The following is a 22,260-nucleotide window of genomic DNA, read 5'->3' as shown; positions in this document are numbered from 1 at the left end:
TCCTGGAACTGATGGTAAAAAAAAGGTGTTCAAGATAAGCATTTCCTTTCATACTCATTTATTTGATATACCAGGGTGTGAATGCCCTTCTGCATGGGAACCCTAATGCAGAGCTTATTATGTGTAGTCTACTTTCTTGGAACTGATGACTGTGAAAAAAAAGGTGTTAAACACAAACTCATTTCCTCTTTAAACTCATTTCCTTGACATGTCGCTGCCCACCTGGTCCGGGACATGTGAAAATAAAGTATACTTTTTTTGCTATATTTCCTGGAACTGGTAACTCTGAAAAAAAGGTGTTAAACACAAGCTCATTTCCTTTCAAACTCATTTGTTTGACTTGCCCGTAGCATGTAAAAGTTTATGCAGTTGATTTGTCACAGCCAATCAGAGTCATGTCAGTCAAGCACCTGATAAATGATTGGGAAATGATTGGCCAGTATAGAGCCAGGTTTACATTACTGTGTGGTGCAGCATCGAAGCAAAATGCACCTGCTGAAATTTCACATTGTACATACTAATCATGACAAACACGAACCAAACTTTCTCCACTTTAAACAGCTGACTGGACCTAGTGGGGGAAAAAATTGAATGTTTATTTCTCCATCTCTCTCCTCTACATTCTGTGTGTGCCTGTATGCATGAGAGCAGGGCTAAGTGTTGCCACATGTACAATAATTATCATATTTTTCCAATAATTTGGGGGTGTGGGGAAACTGGACAGGATCACTCTCAGCAACACTTACCACTAATGCTGCACCAGCTTTAGTTGAAGGGAAAGCTTCAATCCACTAAGAAAACATATCAACAATTTCAAGACAATATCTCCCTTTAGCCACTAAGGGAGAAGTATCAATAAATGATCGAAAGGAGTATCTAGAGTAGGATGGCTAGACTGAGGCATTGTCTGGCCTTTACCAACATTATTTGTCAGGCATACTACACATTATTTTCCAAAGTTTGAGGATTTTTAGAGAAGCCTTGTCTGTACCGATACCCATTTGCTGTATCCACATCAACCTCTAGACGTGTGGTATTCCTATGCATTAGACACAACAAGGTAATAAAACAAACATTTTGGCAAAGACAGGATGCCATTTGATCAAGGGTACAGCCAATGTCTTTCCACAGGTTACACTCTTGTGGACACACTGTTGTGGAATTAAAGGAGAAGAGATGTTAGTGAGTTTGGATCAGAGCTCATATGGCTGCTTTGTTGCTGCATCTGCACTTTCATTTCCTCTTAACACTGAGAGGTTTAATGTGTGACTCATACTTGCACACAGCCACTTCCTGCAGGACACGCACACGCGCATGCGCACACACACACACACACACACACACACACACACACACGTCATTCGCTATCCCCCTCTGTTGAGAGAAGTGTAGCAGGGTTAAGAATAGTGCAACAATTTTTTATGACATTTGGAAGGTTCAGTGACAATCCGGTAATGTAACAGGTGGAGGAAGAACCCAATAGCAGCACTGGACCAGTCAGCAGTTTTAAATGATCTGTATTATACAGTCCACAAGGTAACTGAAAAGGTATAGGCAGAATGCGTAGGGCAACAGGCAGGGCTCAGGGTCACTGATGACACAGAAGGCAGCGGGTAAGACCATGCCAGTAGCACTCACGGAGTTCAGGTGTATGACCAGGCAGGAGTCTCTGGGCTCTCCTAACAGGAACAGGCAATATTCAAGGTCAGAGACAGAAGGCTGGTGCATTCACCGCTGTAGACACGAGGAGAGGAGGTCCAAGGCAAGCAGTGTCGGAACCAGGAAAACAGTCTGTGAATTAGTGCTGGAAGGTCTGGCAGGAGCAATTGTAAATGACGATCTGGCAAAGAGTGAGTGGACAACAGGTATATATAAACAGGCTTGATTACAGATGGGGTGCAGCTGAAAGTCCAGGCAGGAGGCTGAGAAGGAGGCCGAATGGCAGAGACAGGAATCTGAGTAGGAACCCCCGGTGGCTGGCGACGGAGGCAGAACCTGAGGCAGGACCCCTCTGGTGGCCGGCGGCTGAGGTAGAACTGACCAGGCAGAGACGGGACCTCTCTGGCTGATGGTGACTGAGGCAGAGATGGGACCCCACTGGAGGTCGGCGTCCAAGACCCCTTGTCCGCACACTGGGCCCAAGAGGATGATGGATGTGGACCACTGGAAGCTCAGGCACTGGGGGTAGCTTAGCACCAGGCAAGGCCGGGGCAGAGTCCGAGGCAGACTGCTCGTCAGCAGAGTGCGAGGCAGAGTCCGAGGCAGGCTGCCCGTCAGCAGAGTGCGAGGCAGAGTCCGAGGCAGGCTGCTCGTCAGCAGAGGCAGAGTCCAGGGCCTTGGGTTGCTGTTCGTCCGCAGAGGCCGAGGCACAGGCCCGAGCCTGGGGTAGCTGCTCATCAGCAGAGGCAGAGTCCCAGGCTATGGAGTTTATTCCCTATCTTAATTCAAGAGCATATTAAATGGATTTGAGAGCAGTATTTATTGATTTCATGCTCAGATTTTGTGATATTTTCTCTCAAAACTCTGCTCTCGCACTCAAATTTGCTCCCTCGCACTTGGTTACAACGCTGCTCGCACAGATTTCCTGCGCTCACACTCGAGTTCTTCCTCTCGCACTCAAGTAGCTTGTGCTCGCGGATCTCTGCTCTGCTCTCGGATTTTTTGTGGATCAAAGCTGTCAACCAATAGAAGGCCGGCTAGTATTGACCAATCAGACTGTCCCTGTTTGTTTATGGGTGCGTTCACTGTTCTTGGACCCTTCTAACCATAGACATATATATGTCTATGCTTCTAACCTGTTCAAACGCAAAACAATCATCTGTGTCATATAAAACACTTGTTTATTTTCACATCAGCAGTAAATGATCAACATTATCATTCATTTGGAGTCATGACACCGGTGACTGTACGTCCAATATTCACTCTCTTTTCTCTTTGTTTTTGTTCTCTAACAACTCCTGAGGGAAATATTCAGCTCTTTAGCTGCTAAATCCTCCTCAAACATAATTAACAGCTCAATATTTTGGGTTTTTGTAGAGTGGATTTTTAGAGCTTTCTCTCGAACCAAAACCATAAACCAAAACACTGACCAACAGTGGTCAAAAAAATGAAAGAAACCACATTTATTACAGCAGCGGAGGTCAGGAGTGGATAAACCCGGTTGAAAGAGTGCCCGCCCGTATGCGACGCTCCTCGAAAAACAGCGAACGCACCCATAAACAAACAGGGACAGTCTGATTGGTCAATACTAGCCGGCCTTCTATTGGTTGACAGCTTTGAGCCACAAAAAATCCGAGAGCAGAGCAGAGATCTGCGAGCACAAACTACTTGAGTGCGAGAGGAAGAACTCGAGTGCGAGCGCAGGAAATCTGTGCGAGCAGCGTTGTAACCGAGTGCGAGGGAGCAAATTTGAGTGCGAGAGCAGAGTTTTGAGAGAAAATATCACAAAATCTGAGCATGAAATCAATAAATACTGCTCTCAAATCCATTTAATATGCTCTTGAATTAAGATAGGGAATAAACTCCATACCAGGCAGGCTGCTCGCCAGCAGAGGCACAGGCCGGAGCCGGGGGTCGCTGCATGCGAAATGAACGCAAAGGAATTTTTTCGTTTTTGGTGTTATAATAAAAAGCAAAAAACTAAATAACCAGTCAATTTTTCATTATTTGATTTTTGATTGCCAATTAAAAATGGAAAGAATGAATGACCCCCTAGCAGGGGTCAAATGGTTAGTTCTCTGCTACAAAACGATGGATGAGACTGCATGAGGAACCAGAAGGTTTTTGATATCCAGTATGGCAGTATGAAAAACCAGCTACAAATACATCCAGTGTGGAGGAGAAGTAAGCAACAGGTCTGAGTTTACCCAAAACTGTGAATTATGATGAATTGAAATGCTGAAAAATGCATTTGCTCGTTCAACTAATGTAAAATGCTTGCTGTTACTTGGTATGTGGGATGGACCACATCATTTACTGCTTTTAAATCTTGGACAAGCCTTTAAGCCATAGGTTTGGTCTTCCTGCAGGACCTTGGTGACAGAAAAGATGTGAATCTGGACATAGCACCATTACTTCCTTTTTTCAGTAATGCATTAAAACTGGTTATAGCCCCTGGTTTAAGTAGAACTGGGTTTTTGCAAATAAGCAAGATTCAAGATTCCTTTATTGTCATTTCACACACATGTATTTGTATACACAGGCTGAAACAAAAAGTCGTTTCTAACATTCAGACAGACATTTAGCAGCATTTTGGGTTGAGTAAAAAGTGCACAAGTGACCCTTAAAAAAGGGGGGGGGGGTTGGATATGAGTGTGTGTGTGGGGAGGGGGCGCAGTCCATTCACCAGCCTCACAGCTTGAGAGAAGAAGCTGTTCAGCATTCTGAATGTTCTGCTGTAGATGCTCCTGTACCTCTTCCTAAACGTCAACAGGGAGACCAGTCCGTGAGAGGGGTAATGAGGGTCCTTGATCTCCATCAGGGAAGGCAGAGGGGCACCAACAATTTTGCTGGCTGTTTTCATGAACAACTTACTGTTGTTTGGGAGCCCTGCAGCTCCCAAACCAGGAAGTGAAGCTGTATGTAAGGATGCTTTCGATGGTGCCCCTGTAGAAGGTGGTGAGGTGAGGAGTGGGGAGACCTGCCTTTCTGAGCCTCCGGAGGGGGTGGAGATGCCTCTGGGCTTTTTTGACAATCAGATTCAGGTGTCTCTATCATCCATGTCTCCAGCCTGCCTGTTGTCATTGGATTTTTGTTTATTTTCTGCCTTTTGTGCAGGTGAGTTGCACTTGGTTTTGTCTGTCTGCTCGTTCCCGTTACCTTCCTCTTCCGCTTATCCGGGGTCGGGTCACGGGGGCAGCAGCCTAAGCAGGGAAGCCCAGACTTCCCTCTCCCCAGCCACTTCGTCCAGCTCTTCCCGGGGGATCCCGAGGTGTTCCCAGGCCAGCTGAGAGACATAGTCTCTCCAGCGTGTCCTGGGTCTTCCTCGGCTCGTTCCCTCTCTCCTATATTTTGTCTATTGTTAAAACTAATTTTCAAACTGATTTTGAAATTCCATTATGTATTTTATATATATATGTATATTAGGGATGCTCGATATTGACTTTTCTGCCGATATCCGATATTCCGATATAAATTTGTGAGTGGGTGATGTTAAAAAGAGAGAAAAAAATGAACTTTAATGATGTCTGATAGCTGTGTGTTGCTCCAGAATAACATCAAAACTGCATTAAATGCGACCTGACTGTTCAGATTGCGGTCGCATTAAAAAAAATCCAATATGTATCCGATTCAGTACCACATTTGAATGTGGCCTAAATTGGATTTGGAAGTGTCAGATTCAATGCGACTTGTGCTGTTCACATTGTCAGAAACAAATCAGATATGGGTCACATTTGAGCGAACAAATCGGATTTAGGTCACTTTTAACTGCAGTGTGAACGTAGCCTTACAGTCATGTAGCAAACAAAAAAGAGAAACGGATGAAAAATGTCAGAATCAACGGTCGGCAATGCAGACACAGACGAGGAGGAATACCCCTGAGGCCTGTACTAAACCTATTATGCGCTTCAACTATTTGAGTGAATGATGTCAAACCAATTGTATAACATGCAGACTAATGTGCCACAATGATTTTTTAAATATATATTTTGGTCAATTTTTACAATTAAAAAATATGAATAAAATTCTGCTTTTCTGCACTTTTGCAGCAATTACTCTCAAGATGTTCTTATTGAGACTTTTTGTCAGGTTTCCTGACACAAGTTCTGAAACTGCAGTGGTGGTAAGGTTATTTATTTATTTTATATGTAAAAAATTGACAAAAAGATATATTTGAAAAATAAGCCTTGTTGTATGTATGTTATGAAGTGCATAATAGGTTTGTATTTTGAATGTCAAATGAATGTTGAATTTTTATTAAACTAACTTAATGTCACTTGAAAATCTGTACTCTTTTTCCTAAGCGCTCCTCTCACAAAATGCGCACCAATGTCGACAGGATCTTCTTTAAGAATCAGCAGATGATGTTTGTCATATGAGGCTGACTTCTTGTGTCCAGTAGGTGGCGGTGTGTATATGACACAGTATTGATGCATAGATGTGTTCAGGGTGGGACCCTCTACATGTGTGATCAATTTGGTGTAGATGGGACAACGTCTGTAGGAGTTATAAGGACTTCCTGCTTTATGGCGAAGCATCGAAGTTGTCCGCACAGTCACGCCCAACAGGAATAAGTCATAAAAAAGATTTTGATAACTTTTCATCTCCAAGGTCGCTGAAATAACTCGACAATTTGATTAAAAATGGCCGACTTCCTGTTGGTGTTAGGGTATGTGTTCAAGAGACTTTTTGGTGCGTCTCTGGCTTGCGTGCAAACTTTGGTGAGTTTTGGGGCACGTTTAGGGGGGCAAAAAGGCTGTTACTTTGTCAGAAGTAAAATAAAAATTAAAGCTGCAAGCAGCGATGAACAGGCCCTTGCCCCCCCACGCATGTCGGGCTGCAGCTCAGTCGGAGGGCTCGCACGTAGACGTCTTCATACGCAGGCTTTTATTTTTGACGTTGCATGAAGTGGTGAAATATCACTTCCTGTGTTCACTGTGGAGCTAGAAAACAGCCACAAAGTAACACACACAGCCACCAATTATATGTCATGTTGTAGTGTATGATGAGAACACATCCTGTAAATTTCATATAAATCGGATAAAGTTTGTCATACGAGGCTGACTTCCTGTGTCCAGTAGGTGGCGCTGTGTATTTGACACAGTATTGTTGCATAGATGTGTACAGGGCGGGACCCTCAACATGCATGATGAATTTGGTGTAGATGGAACAATGTCTGTAGAAGTTATAAGGACTTCCTGCTTTATGGCGAAGCATCAAAATTGTCCAAAATGTGCCGTACGTGCATGTCGGTGCATGCTGCAGTCACAGGGCAGACACAGCGGGCACGTAGACTTCTTGGCACTCGATGCTGTGTCTCCATGCTGTCATGAAGAAGCTGACACACGAATATTTGTACATTGCAGGGATGCAACAACAGATGGTAGCAAGTCCCTCACAATCAAGACTAATGACACAGATATCCTCGTCATAGCAGTGTCTGTGCTGCCATCCTTACAAGAACTTGGTCTTGAGAACATGTGGATTGCCTTTGGCCAAGGAGTCAATATTCGATGGATTCCAGTTCATGAAGTGGTTTCAGCAATTGGGCTTGAGAAAGCGAGGGGAATACCATACTTTCATGCGTTCACTGGACGTGATGTTGTTTCTGCCTTCCGTGGTAAAGGGAAGAAGACAGCATGGCAGACTTGGGACATCTGTGATGAGGTTTCTGAAACCTTCACCAATCTCAGCCAGCATCCAACATCAGTTAGTGATCTAGATCTGCAACATCTGGAGAGATTTGTTGTCCTAATGTATGATAGATCTTGTGCAGCCACTGGTGTGGATGAAGCAAGACTGGATTTCTTTGCCCGCAAGCAGAGGCCATACAACTCAATTCCACCAACACAAGCAGCACTCATAGAGCATGCCAAGCGTGCTGCTGATCAGGCTGGGATCATCTGGGGCCAGGCTACCATCTCCAGGCCAGACACCAGCAGTCCTGCTGACTGGGGGTGGACACAGAGAGGAGAGACATGGCAGATATGTTGGTCAACATTATCCCCTATTGCAGCCAGCTGTCAGCAACTGACGAAATGTTCCTGTAAGAAAGGTTGCAACCGGAGATGCAAGTGCTTCAAATCAGGGCTCCCTTGCACAGCACTCTGCAGCTGCATATGTGACCAGTAGCAGATAGAGGAACCTTTGTGTTTTGTATGAAGTTACACAGCTATTTTGGTGTTAGTTTTCGTTACTTTTCCAATAAAGTTATAGTTATATTAATCTTTTTTCTCATTTTTCTTTAATAATGTCATGTATGTTATATACAAATACAATACAATGTATCTTAAAGAAAAATGACACTAATGTCATTCAAATCAGTCAACTACACACATTCTATGAAAAAAAGGAACTGTGGGAGGCTAATTTGGCAGCCATCTTGAAAAATGGCCGCCATCTTGGATTTTCAAATGAGAACAACCAAACCAAATTTCATGCTTGTATCATAATTTTTCTGTTATCTGCTCCACTATAACAAGACCCTATTACCCCACTAAAACAGTGCAGTCCCAGAAAGCAGGCCTACTTGTGATTCCTAGAACCTAAATGGGAGACAGAGCCTTCAGTTATCAGGCTAACCCTAACCTTCTCATGTGGAACCATCTTCCAGATTCAATCTGGAGGGCAGACACCCTCCCTATGTTTAAGAATAGCTTAAAACTTTCCTTTTTGATAAGGCTTATAGGCAGGCTTTGCTTGGACCATCTCCTAGTTTATGCTTCTATAGGCCTGAATGGGAGTGTACCCCGGGGATCGGGGAACATAGGACCTTTTTTTAAAACAAAGGTTTTTCCCAAAAAAGGTCCTATGTTCCCCGGTGTGTTCATCAACCGGCAACAGCGGGGAACATAAATAAGGTCTTATGTTCCCCGCTGTTGCCGGTTGATGAACAAACCGGAGAACATAGGACCTTTTTAAAGAAAAATAAAATGGTCCTATGTTCCCCGCTTTTCCTTAACGGGTCCAATAAAAGCTATTAAAGCTATTAAACTACCTCTTCTCTATGATCCCCACTACTCCCACAGACAATTGGTTCAAAACTCTCAATTCATTAACAACACAATTCTATTGGAATAATAAAAAACCCAGAATATCACTCTCAACACTGCAAAATAAAAAATCACATGGCGGGCTTGAGGCACCAAACTTCTATCACTACTTCCTGGCAAATCAGTTACAATACCTAGTTAAATGGATCAACATACAAAATCACAATTACCCATGGCTGGAACTAGAACAGAACCAATGTACAAATATCACAATAGCAGACCTCCCCTTCCACTCACAATCAATCAAAAAATCCAACTTCTGCCAACGCATTACCATCAATTCAACTCTGACAGCCTGGTGGAAAACAAACCAAATCACAAAATCATCACTAGCACTAAACAGGTACACCCCACTTTGGCACAACCCAGAGTTCACATTACAGAATAAACCTTTTCACTTCTCCACATGGGCACAAAAAGGAATCTCACATCTTCACCACCTGTTTGACAACCACCAATTCATGTCATTCAATACACTGACACAGAAATATGAGGTTGGGAGAGAACAGTTCCTTCAATATCAACAGCTTAAACTTAAAATTAAAGATAAAATAAGCCTCGCCAACAACACATTACAACCATCTGAACTTGTAGAAAAACTTATGAAAATTAATAACCTCAAAAAATTAATCTCCCAGCTATATACACTGATCACAAACCTAAAAATAACAATAACACTCCCAACAACCAAGTGGGAAAATGACTTGGCGTTCTCTCCCAACCCTGATTATTGGGAACAAATCTGCAATAACACTTTTTCCATGATCACTAACACAAACCTACAGCATAAAGTCATTCATAGATCTCACATCACTCAAAGTAAAATGTTTAAAATGGGCTTAACCAACACAGATATTTGTTCACAATGCACTTTAGGTAGCACAGACGACTATCCACACGCCATGTGGCTCTGTCAACCAGTTTATTCTTTCTGGATCACAATCACTGAGGCACTCTCTACCATCCTGAACTCCAGAATCCCATCATCTCCAACACTTAATTAATTAATTATTTAATCAATTGATTAAACTTATTTTAATTTAATTTAATTTTAATTTAATTTTACTTAACTCTATTTCCTCCTTTCCTCTTCTATATTCACCATTTTACATACAGACACACACTAGCAACACCCAAACATAGCATGTTACAAAAAGCCCTTTCCCATAACCCGATCATGACCACTCACAGACCTTTCTACTCATTTACAAACAACTGAGTCCCGTCCTGTCGGTTTTGTCATCGTCCTGTCCCACTGTCTGTCTGTCTTTGTCTGTATATCTATCTGTCTGTCTCTCCGTCTCACTTGTCTATCTGTTACTTAGTTGCGTTTCATGTGTTTGATGTTTCACTTCACGTGGTGCTATGACTCCAGGGTCACATGAATGGTTGCGGTAGGACAAATTGTATTTGCATTTGTAAAATATATTGCTTCATTAAAAATAAAGTTGTCCTCCGAAGAAGGGGGTGGTGGTGGGAAGAAGAAAAAAAGCTATTAAAGGATTTTTTCCCCCCACCATAATTTCCATAACTGTTGCATTGTGCGACGTAGGTCTATGCCTATACGTTGTGTGCGTTCTCATCAGTAATAACAAACCATGTGTTATTCGCTCTCAATAATAGCATCAGACACAGGCTGATAACTTGGTTTTAATAGTCGCATAATTTTGGCAAACCTGTATGATCATACTTATCTTCTAATCTATATGCAACGCTGAGTTTAAAAAAAGCTGTTAGCAACTGCTCTTATAGTCAAAAGTAGTTTGCAGCTAAACATTCACACATATGGAGGTGCGCGCTATGGCACAGAGCTCAGGTGGGACACTCAGGCCACACTCGGGTCTAAACGCCCTGACCAGAGGTATCAAAGACGGAGTGAAGGCAGCGGTGACGTCTCTCAGTCCCGGTCCCAGAGGTGAGCAGCCAGGTACTGGAGAGGGAGGAGAGGAGAGGAGCGCACCGGACGAGAGAGGTGCGGCGTGCGTAACGGCACTTAAGGGACTTTTAACACACCTGAACACACCTACAGTTCGCTGGAATGACCCAGACGCAAGGAAATGCAGAGATATAAGAGCTTTTGCCCTGGAAGGTATTAATTCAGTAACCGCAGTCATTTGTGGCAAAGCTGTGCCAGTTAAGACTTGACTTTCAAACGTGCTAAATAAAGACGCTCGTCCCCAGCAATCTGTTTCAGGTTTAGTAAATCACATTGCGTGCACGAAATAAATCTATTTACCAATATTTTGTTCGTTCTGGCAGAAACACGCATATTTTCATATTTGCAAACACGCTAAATGGATTGCACGTGCAATTTTGCCCATTTGAGAGACGCAATCCTCGGTGCGCCCGGTTAGATGAGCTTCAGCATGTCTTAGCGCGTGCAGTCAAGTTTGCACACGTTTTTATACATGCAAACCTTTAGTAGACCCGGCCCTTTCTGTGTATTAAAGGAGCTCAGTCTAACACTCGAGCTACTGAGGCATTTGACGTCGGATAACCTGGTTGACGCGCTGTCTGTCCTGGCTTGCTGCTCTCCTACCGTGAGTGAATGAATGTCCACGCCCTTCCTTGCGGTTTGCAACATAAGTGATTTTATTGTTGCCTATTAAGTGTTAATTTACAAACAAAACAAAACAAACAAACAAAACAGCGGCATGACCGTGGCTGTGTCTCAATTCCGAGGCTGCATCCTCGAAGTACGCGGCCTTTGCGGCCTTCGAAGGATGCAGCCTTCTGAGGAACCTCCGAAGGACGCATCAACCGTTGTTAAATGAGACGGTCTAGCCTTCGAGGCATTTCCTGGTTGCGTCACCAGCTGTTCCCGCCCATAAGACGAGAAAGACGTCTCGACCGAAAAGACGGTGAAAAAGCTGACAAAATTATAAGAGAGAAGAAAGGAGAAGAATAAAGGAAAGGAGAAGAAAGAAGGAAAACACACAAGAAAGAAAGAAAGAAAGAAAGAAGAAGAAAGAAGGAAACACACAAGAGATAGAATAATAAAATAATAATAATCTGTAAATAGTTATTTCTGATGTAATTTTTGTAAATAGTTAAATGTTTCATCACTTGATAATAAAAGAAAATATTTAATCCCTTGTTCTTCCTGAACAGTAGCACTTTATGCAACCCTGTTATAAATTGTACTGAAGTTGTAAATACTAAATGGAATAGACAACGTGTAACAATGAACAATATTCTTTATTTAATAACAACATAAAACATCAAAATCTTCATAATCAAATAAAAAATAAAGAAAAATCATAAATAAACACAGTTCATAAATAAAATCAAATTAAACACATCTATATAGACGTATATTTATTTTGCTATTACTTTTTCCAGGAGAGAGAAGAGCCTCTCCATCCTGTCTTTCCCCTCCTGCTTCCTCCTCTCCTCTGCCTCATTTTGCCTTCTCATGTTCTCCTTTATGAGGTCAAGGAGGTCATCCTCCCTCCTCCTCTTCCTCCTGGGCCCTGGCTGGTCCTCCTCCTCCTCTTCACTCTCCTGCTCACCCACTGCGGCACTTGGCCCTGGTGTGTCCTCACGGATGGAGGCAATGAGGACAGGGGGGGCAATAGATGGCCTCTGCCCCAGTACCTCATCCATGAGGACAAACCACGGCCAAGTGCCAGCAGTGGGCTTGCCGCTGGCCCCCTCCCCTGTCCCTGGATATTTGCAATCCTAAGGCAGTGGAAATCAATCATGTCAGCAATTTTCAGCAAAAGTATTTAGTAACAGTAAAACTAATCCAAACCTGTAGGCTACCTACTTTTTTTTTTTTTTTTTTTAATTGTCCCATTTTTTTTTTTGGCCTGGTAGGGCTGGACCTTCCCCTCCAGCCCAATCTTTTCCAGTATTGCTCTAAACACAGAGGGAAGCAAGAGAAAAGGTAAACACAAGATCACATCGACACAGGGATGCAAAGATGTACAAAAATGGACATCAGCCTTACCTCCATCCCGCCGTGGCGGAGTTTTTGGCCCCCGTGAATAGATGGTCATTTTCCCCTCTTTGTTTAATCAGGAGCTCGGTTTGCTCCTTGCTCCCTAAAACAAAAATAAAACAAAATGTAATGTAAAACATGTTTTTTTTTACTATGTCAACAGACAAAAGGGTTCCAATATAGCAAAAAATTATCATAATAATGATAATAATGAAGTATAACATATAATAGTGATAATCCCAAACGTAGCTCTTTATTAAAATCTTGGCCTGATGGTTTTATATCGCAAAGCAAAGCAGCCGAATAAAAGACACAACGATATTGCTGCTACCTGTGCGCACTGCAGCTCTCAATTTAAAGGGCAAGACCGCGTGGCTTGGCCGTCAGCAGCTGCTCTTTAATTGCAGCTGCTGACAGAACTTTGGAGAGAGAGAGAGAGAGAGAGAGAGAGAGAGAGAGAGAGAGAGAGAGAGAGAGAGAGAGAGAGAGAGAGAGAGAGAGAGAGAGAGAGAGAGAGAGAGAGAGAGAGAGAGAGAGAGAGAGAGAGAGAGAGAGAGAGAGAGAGAGAGAGAGAGAGAGAGAGAGATTCCCCGGTTTGTTCATCGACCGGAAACAGTGGGGAACATAGGACCCTTATAAAAAAATGTTCCCCGGGTCTTCTTGGGGGAAAGCGGGAAACATAGGGCCCGGGGAACATAGGGATGATCAAGGCCTGGACATCTCATGTTACACTGAGCTCACCTCTCTTCTCTTCTTCTCCATCTTTACAGTCATGTACCATTAATGCATGTCACTAACTTGGCTTCTTCCCCAGAGTTTTTGTGCTTTTTCGTCTTGCAGGTTTCTGTGAATCAGTCGTCGACCCCTTAGTTGGACGCTAACTTCCATCAACCGTGGCTGCAGGGACTCCATGGTCCTGCATGACACCCATGCCTTCAACTAATAATAACAACTTATCATGATTATTATTAGTTGTAGTAGTACCATGGATATTTCTATTATCATTCATCATTGTTATTGTGTTTCTGTGTCTCTCCCTCTCCTTCTTTCCCTCTAAACCCAACTGGTCAAGGAAGATGGCCACCCACCTTAAGTCTGGTTCTGCTTGACATTTCTTCCTGTTAATTAGGAGTTCTTCCTTGCTGCTGTCACCAAGTGCTTGCTATTGGGGAAATGTTGAGTGTCTGTAATTTAAGTCTAGATCTCCTCTATGTGAAAAATGCCTTGAGATAACTTCTGTTGTGATTTGGCGCTAGAAAAATAAAAATTGAATTGAACTGAACTCTATATGAGTTCATACTAACACATATCTATCAATCAATCAAACTTTATTTGTATAGCACTTTTCATACATCGCAATGTAACACTAGCTTCACATATTCAGCATTGGAATTCATTAAAGATAATTTAATAAATTCCAATATAATAAAAAATATACAGTATATACCCATATGTATAAATATGACATGGCATGAGATAATAATTTTAAAGTATACTTTTTTAAAAGACGTCTAACAACCCAAACCTGCCCTTCACCTTAAACCAAGTCTTTATCCTAAAAAGTCATGATTTACATCATAGGAAGTCTCCACATGTGTAACCAGATTCATGTCCCCACAGGGATCGTTTTCAGGGGTGTGTCTCACCTCTATATGGTTTTCATAAATTCATAAATCATGTTTTTTTTACATCATTCAGCAACACTTGACAACGTTGTTTGTAAATATTCTACTTCTTCTGTAAGCAAAATAATATCATTACCATAAAGAAGAATGTTTGCAAGTATATGGTCACACAATACTCTTCCCTTGGCTTCTTTACCTCCCTTAACAAATCATTCATCAAAATCAACAAATAAGGTTGGTGATAGAATGTCAGTGTGTGGAAAACCACTCTGTAAGATATTCAATCACTTTTACATAGGCACAGGTGTCCTGTACAAAGAAATAACATCTTGATAGAATTTTCCATTAATACCTATTTGATAAAGTTTATTAATTCAGGGGATCAATATCAACAAAATCAAACATGAAGAAAAATATGATATATACAGCCTTACCCTTTTTGAAAACCATACCACATTAAAATTATGCCAAAATTGAGGATTTCCCAATTGGTAAATATTCCTCCACATGATTTTGGTTAATTAGACCTCTACTCAACACTTGTTGGAGCAGGACAAAATCCTCCTTATTGTTGTCATTACTTCATGGTGTTGGTCAGTGACAGCAGGCTGTATTCAGTTCCTCTGTGTGTTCTGTCACAGCTGGAGGAGGAGGATTCAGCAGGTCGATGGTCTGCCCTTCTTTGAGCATCAGAACTGCCTGCTTCAGACTCCACCTGCAGGGAAGGACAAGCATAGGTCAGAAATGGTGCATACAAAGAGCTAGAAATGCTATATTAAGAGTATCATGTAAAACTTGAACTCCAAAAGAAAAAAGAATAAGATAAGAGTTGATTCTGTCCCATTTGCACATATTCAAAATCTATCTGAGAATTCTCAGTGTTTCTGGACATCATGGTAGAGCAGAACAGTTGCTGGTTAGATGTTCGTTCATAGTGATGTATACAGGAATATCACTAGATACTAAAGGGTTAAGTGAAGTCAAATATGGATTAGAAGGTGTGATGGTTTCTAAATACACTCTCAGTCAATCACACATGGCATTGTGTAATAGCATTGCGCTCTGGCAACACCTCAACAGAAATTTGCCTTTAGATGCTGCTAAGATTGTAAGCATTAATTCATGATTGCAGCAGACATCTTTTCTCAGCATAATAACTTCCAAAATACCAACAACTCATAGGAAAATACCAAACTGTTGGAATGCTGCTTGTGGGTCCAAAATACAGCAATGTTATGTCACTATACAGAATGTTAGCATCAGCATTGAATTGACATTTCTATTATGTCATTTGCATAACACTTTACTATGTCACATTAAAATGATTAGTAACACGCTGTCAACATTATTTTCTGTGAACTCACTCTAGTGAAAAGAACAGAATGTACTAACCTGTTGGTATTAGCGTCTCTAATTGAAGATGTATACAGATAACCTCCAGTTTTTGACCCAGTCACAGGGATCTTTATCTGCAACACAATTCAAATTCACATCCATGTAGACCAGTGTAAACATGTATCAGAGCTCTTCACAACAACTCGCTCATCTGGTTATTATGTTTGCATGAAAAGTTAACCATAGAATAACACATTTTGAAAACACTGTACCCATGCGCTGTGCGGGTCAACACGATTGTTTCTGTCAGTCAGATGGATGTTGTGGATTTTTAAGGGTGGTGCTCCCAGGCTTTCCATGGCAGCCGGACATGCTTCCAACTTCTGCAGAGCCAATCTGTGGTAGTCTGACTCTGTGAAATTCTCTTGTTGGACAGTAGACAGAAAGGTGTAAAAAATGAAGCATAATTTGACGCACTTAAGGAGAATGTACTGTATATACTTACATATGTACTGTACTTATACTTCTATGCAGTTGTGGCAATGCACCAATCTGGCATTTTCTCACCTGACACCATTCCTGATCACTAAACCAGGCTTTTGGCTGATAAAGAGAACCAATCACATAGCTATTTAACATTTACAAACACCCTAACTGACAATGGGGGTAATGTTACAGGACAATACTGGAGAAGTGCATCTTCCAACAATCAGGTAGCCCGCGGGGGAATGAAGATAATGAATAAATGGATAGCTATGAGGTGATGATAAAGCCATTTGTCATGTGTAGTAAGTAAGTATGTTAAAAGCATAGAAAATAAACAATATGGAACTCTCTGTAATGTCTTAATTCGCCGATCTCATCAATGTCGTCATGTTGAAACTTTTTGCAGATGCTCCTGTTGCATAGATTGTAGATGGCTTGTGTTTTATCTGTCTCATCAGTTCCACACCACCGACATGTTTGTTTGAATCCAACAGTTAGATTTGAGCCCTGTCAAGATGTGACGGACAATAAAGTAAAAAAAAAAGTGAATCTTGAATCATTAGCTGTCAGATTCAAACAAACGTGGGTGTTGTGGGCAGACAGATAAAACACAAGCTATTTGCAATCTGTGCAACACTAAAGAACCTCGTGGAGAAGCATCTCTTTCAACTCCACAAATGTACCTGGATAGGGAACACGAGGAGGAGCATGCCAACTTTAAGAAACGGAGCATGGACAAAGAAGACGTGATCAGCTCGGTGATCGGTTTATTTAAACTCACTGATCAGTGATCGGTTTATTTAAACTCACTGATCGGTGATTGGTTTATTTAAACTCACTGATCGGTGATCGGTTTATTTAAACTCACTGATCGGTGATCGGTTTATTTAAACTCACTGATCGGTGATCAGCCCCAAAAATCCTGATTATGTAAAGCCTACTTGTTAGGTTAGCAGAACATTCAAATAAGCTACTATCTCGCAGTTTGCTGAACATTATTAGATAATTAACTTGGTGACAGACCAATATTAAACTTGTGAGTTTGTGTGTTCTCTGTAGCCAAAGATTATTTGTGAATGAGGATTCTTCATTCAGTAACATCACTACTTTTTGTAAATCCAACAATTTTAACAGCATGACTTCTGTCTTGTGGATTATGTCATATGTCATCATTTCTGTAGTTGCATTCTCCAGTTAAACATTCATTCATATCAATAATTATCCCAATAGTGAAGATTCTGGTTTAAAACTATTGAACTGATCAACATAGCTTATGAAAAATGTGAAAACTCAGTAAGCTGCAGCTGTTATTTCAATATGCCAGATACATATTATATCAACACTGGATATATTTTGCTGCTATCAGATCAGACTCAGAAGAACTTGGCTGGTTAATCCCTACACAGCTCCTTTGTACTCACTCTGCAGCAGATAGTACATGGTGCCGATCCCTCCACCTGTCAGCACAGTGGTGAAGATGGTGAGCTGCTGCAGTTTACTTGTGGAAACCCTCATCTCTGCTTCCTAGTCAGGCTGCACAAATAGATAACAGTCTGGTAAATGCACAGAAAGTTGCTGCTGCTGTCAGTACAAGGTTATTGCAAGGTAATGCGTTGGTTACTGGCTCATATAGTCATATTAGTTGAGTAGGGAGGCTCTTGCCAAAATGGCGGCTAGGTAGGTGCTAATTCTTAAAACCCACTAACAAAGTAGTACTAAGCAGGCTAAAGTAAAATAAACTTGGTATGGGTGAAAACAAAAAGAAAGAGCATGCTAAAACTCTACAATTAACCAAATGGATCTTCACAGTTATGGTAACAAAACCACTGGTGAAAGGGAAATTGGAACTTTATTCCAAATTACTTCTTTTCTAAGTTAGGTGGTCTTCTTTTTTTGCTCAGGTCCAACTGCAATGTTGAAAAATGACCCAACAAGCACAGTTTCTCTCTACATAAATCATTATTTTGTAATAACCGTGACATACTAATTTAAAACAAATCTATATTTTTCTCAAATTGGTAAATGTATAAATAATACATAATATTCTATTTGTAAAACAGTTATTTGATTCAGAAGGTTGTCTATGAGTTATTCAGATTGTTTGTCTATGTATAATGATAATAATGGTGAATGGTAAAATGGTAAATGGACTGTACCTATATAACCTTTTCTAGTCGTTATGACCACTCAAAGTGCTTTTACCCTCACATATATGTAAATGGTAACTGGACTGTACTTATGTAGCGCCTTTCTCTTTGCGACCACTTTACATGACATGTCATTCACCCATTCACACACATTCATACACTGATGGCAGGAGCTACCACACAGTGCACCAACCTGCTCATCAGGAGGAAACTAACCATTCATTCACATTCATACACCGTTGGCACAGCAACAGGAGCTAATTTGGGGTTAAGTATCTTGCCCAAGAACACGTCAACATGTGGACTGGAGGAACCGGGAATCGAAACGCTAATCTTCTAATTGGTGGACAACTGCTCTACCTCCTGAGCAACAGCCGCCCCATATTGTTATTATTATTAGTATTATTATTGTTAGTAGTAGTATTATTATTAATATTGATAATAATAATAATCACTATCATCATCATCATAATAATCATTATTATTATTACATCCTTGTTGCCTTAAAGGCTATAGTAATAGATGCTATTCCATAGTAATTACATTATGTACAGTAAGGGTAACACTGAACCACATCTTTTTTCCTTGTCTGTTAACAGAAAGATCAGAACCCTCTTTTAGAAGCACACTGTAACCATCTCATATGTAATCCATTACTGAGACAGGTTGGTCCCTAATATCTAGAGTGAAAAACATTGGACCATATCTTCAAGATACTTCATCACAAACCTCAAGATGTGTGTTTCAAATTCTCCATGGAGGCTGTCCAAAAAAACACTATTTGCAAAAACTAAAAATGACATTGATATAAGCTGCTCTTTCTGTGGACTTGATAATGAAACAACTGCACACTTGTTTTAGAATTGCCCTTTACACTGTTAGTTTTTGAGAGTTGTGGTCTTTGGTTTTCATGATGTCTGCAGTGCAGAACAAAAACAGTACTGTATTACAAATCTTTTTATTATATTAGCATCATTTTATATTCACAAAAGTAAAATAAAGTAAATAAGTAAAAAGCAACTGGCTAGGCTAAAAACAAGTCTGTTGAAGGCCACATGTTGGATTTTTATCATGAAAAGTGACCATCTGCTGGTCAATACCCAGGGGCGGAGCTACAGGGGTGGCTAGGGGAGCAATTGACCCCCCCGAAATCTGATTGGCTACCCCAACTGCCCCCCCAGATGATTGACGGCACCGCAAAAACAGTTGCAGATAGTTTGTGTACTGGGTGAGTGGAGTCTTTGATGATCACTGTTTCTATGTTATCAGGGTGTTGAAGAATGCACCATATTCATTTTGTACATAAATAAACTACAAATTGCATTCAAAATTGCACCTTTTGTCTGCTTAGTATGTGGCTACTTAAGCATGATTGAAAATTACTGCTTACATGTGTATATAAGAAAGGTCAATAAGCCTTAATTAACTTGTAAATTCTGCACCAAAAATAATCACAGTGTGTGTGTGTGTGTGTGTGTGTGTATACGTATACAGTATAAGACAAAAATGACCAGTCATGACATGTCAACACAAGACAAGACCAACATCCATAAGTCCATGTAGAAATTTAAAAAAAAATAGTAAACACAACATAAACAGGTAGGCTGTGCAGCACTCGTTATGTCTATAAACCATTGCCCCCCTGAAATACACTTGGCCACCCCCTTGCTACCCCAAGGATAAAAGTCTAGCTCCGCCACTGTCAATACCACACCCAATATGTGTTAAGAACGATACAAACCCAAATGTTTTCATGACTACATTTAACCTACCTTCAAACAAATAATTTTGTAATCATATCATATCATCATTTATGCAAATTCTGTTGTCCAAATGATTGATCCAAAAATTATTTTATTATCATATCGTACAAATCTAATGCAGTTCATTTAGCATATGGAAACAACACATCTGTTAAAATAGTAATATTATATAATATAATTTTGCCTGTATAAAGTTTAGTTGATTCTATATTAATCCGTCAAAGTGTATTACCACTAATGCAGAATGTATTTGCACAGTGTATATTGTACAAATACCTATATTACCTATACCTAGATTTCCACTTCAAGCAACATTTCCAGTTCAACATACTGTATGACCTACACATCAACTGAAATTGAAAATCCTTTGAATGCTTGAGATTGAACTGAATCTTCAATTCCTTCCAGCAATTTCACTACAACTGATATTCACTTGACTGCTATACAACAATCTCCCATTGGGATGAATAAAGTACTTTATCTAGCTGTAATAGTTGTATAGATACAAAGAGATCAATATCTTCCGAATGAAGGTGAATGAACTCTTTTCATTAATATCCACACATCATCATCATTTACAGTATCCCCTCATTTGAACTTAATAGATTGTTGACATTAAGTGGTGCTGGAGGGCTGAAGATACACAGTACATGCTGCCTCGCATGTCTGACGTCTTCCTCATTTACATTTCTCTCAGTGAGGAACTCAACATATTACTCTGTCTGCAGCTGAATCTGGTTCATGCTTTACTCTGGTCGTTGCTCTGAGTCTGGACCATTAGTTTTCTTCATTCGAAAAATAGATTTGAAACTGAAAGTCCAAGTTTTGATATTGAATTTTGAAAAAATACATCATGTTGTTTAAAAAAAAAAAGAAAGAAAGAAAAAAGATTAACATTTGAATAAACTATTACTAAACTTTCAAGACGGCAAGTTGTTGCTTATGTGAAAAAAGATATGAAAACGTTCTCACCTTGTTATAGACGTTGTTCAGGTTAACTGGTGACTCAGCAGAATCGTAGTGACGACAGCGGTTTAAAAACGAACAAAACGACCTTCTATGTGACTTAAATCAATGTTAAATACACACTCATATGTGTTTATTGTCTACACACAACAGTTTAAAGTTAAATTGTGTTCAAGAGGCATCCACCTCTTGTAACGGCTCTTATAATATTGAGAACAAACCGTAACTTTGCCTAGAATGACTGTATCCTATTTTGGATTTTTTTAAATATTTATCCACAATCGGAAAGTGACCCAGATTGAAAGTGTCACATTCCGCATAGAGCGCTATCTGCTCTGGTATAATATATCCCCCACATAAGAAGTACCTTTAATAAAGATGAACTGTTCTTGTAAGGGAAAAGGACAAGACGAGTAGTTACATTCAAACATTAAAAGCATGTATGGTTGGCAAAGTACGCCGTATGTTCCGTTCCGTCCTGACTACTCACTTCCGGAAGTGTGACACAGATGTCACCAATCGGGTGTGCGTTGGGCTCTTCTTCTCCTCCTTCTTCTTCTTATGATTATCATTATTCTTCTTCGAGTTTTTTTTTTGCGGATTGAAATGCCAACGTTAGGTGCATACCGCCACCTACCGTATCCTAGTATGTAGAACAGGATCCATTTTCCATTATATTAAATTAACTAACTAATCCTAAAAAAATGTAATGAAAACCCTACTATATTCTATTACAGTCCGCTGTTTATTAAGAATTGATAACCCCTCAAGAAGTTCCCTCACCTTCTCTTCATTTGTTCCCAATATTCCTTCTCTCATCCTATCTTACCCTCTCTTTGTTATATTTGCAACAGTTCATTGATACTTGTTCAGCATGTTCAATTGTATTACACAGTGTACATATTTGTGCATGCGCTCCCCTAAGACTAGTGTATGCCTGTCATGTTCAAGTTCATGTTAGAGTCTGTACTCTATACTGATATATTGTATATCCACATTCATTGTACACGCAAAAGCAAATCCTTCAAGCAGACACGAACCACAAACACAACAACTCATTTCAATGAAATAACAGATGATGAACACATGATGATCTTTTTATGGCAGTCTGTCTACCTTTTAATGTATATATTGTTCAGTCTGTATGACCACAGTGTATGCTAAAGGAATACATTAATGTAGCAGGAAAGCTTTCAATATAAGTGACAAGTTGTTGTCATACCCAATCTAGTGTTGTACCAAAGTAGAACATTAGATTGTGTTTACTTTTTTTCTTCCCCAAAT

The 22,260-nt window shown here is 40.5% G+C and overlaps 1 protein-coding gene across 1 annotated transcript; it reads right to left on the bottom strand.

Annotated features, from left to right (window-relative positions):
* Positions 1-13,975: 13,975 nt before the first annotated feature.
* On the bottom strand, positions 13,976-21,473 carry LOC128369251 (cytochrome c oxidase assembly factor 1 homolog). Its single transcript, XM_053330257.1, has 5 exons — positions 20,983-21,473; positions 17,522-17,633; positions 15,887-16,038; positions 15,672-15,748; positions 13,976-14,994 (listed from the first exon to the last, which is right to left on the bottom strand). Exons 2-5 carry the CDS (start codon positions 17,613-17,615, stop codon positions 14,874-14,876), a joined length of 444 nt encoding a protein of 147 aa, XP_053186232.1. The 5' UTR covers positions 17,616-17,633; positions 20,983-21,473; the 3' UTR covers positions 13,976-14,873.
* Between the last annotated feature and the right edge of the window lie 787 nt (positions 21,474-22,260).

The sequence above is a fragment of the Scomber japonicus genome, chromosome 12, assembly GCF_027409825.1.
Source record: "Scomber japonicus isolate fScoJap1 chromosome 12, fScoJap1.pri, whole genome shotgun sequence".
In the NCBI taxonomy this organism is placed as follows: Eukaryota; Metazoa; Chordata; class Actinopteri; order Scombriformes; family Scombridae; genus Scomber; species Scomber japonicus.
This window is presented reverse-complemented; position numbering and strand designations above follow the sequence as displayed.

Coding starts and splice junctions, on each gene's coding strand:
- LOC128369251 (XM_053330257.1), bottom strand. CDS start 17,615: ATGAGGGTTTCCACAAGTAAACTGCAGCAGCTCACCATCTTCACCACT. Junction 16,039..17,521: donor CATGTACTATCTGCTGCAGA/GTGAGTACAAAG, acceptor CTGTCCAACAAG/AGAATTTCACAGAGTCAGAC. Junction 14,995..15,671: donor AGAGACGCTAATACCAACAG/GTTAGTACATTC, acceptor CCTTCCCTGCAG/GTGGAGTCTGAAGCAGGCAG.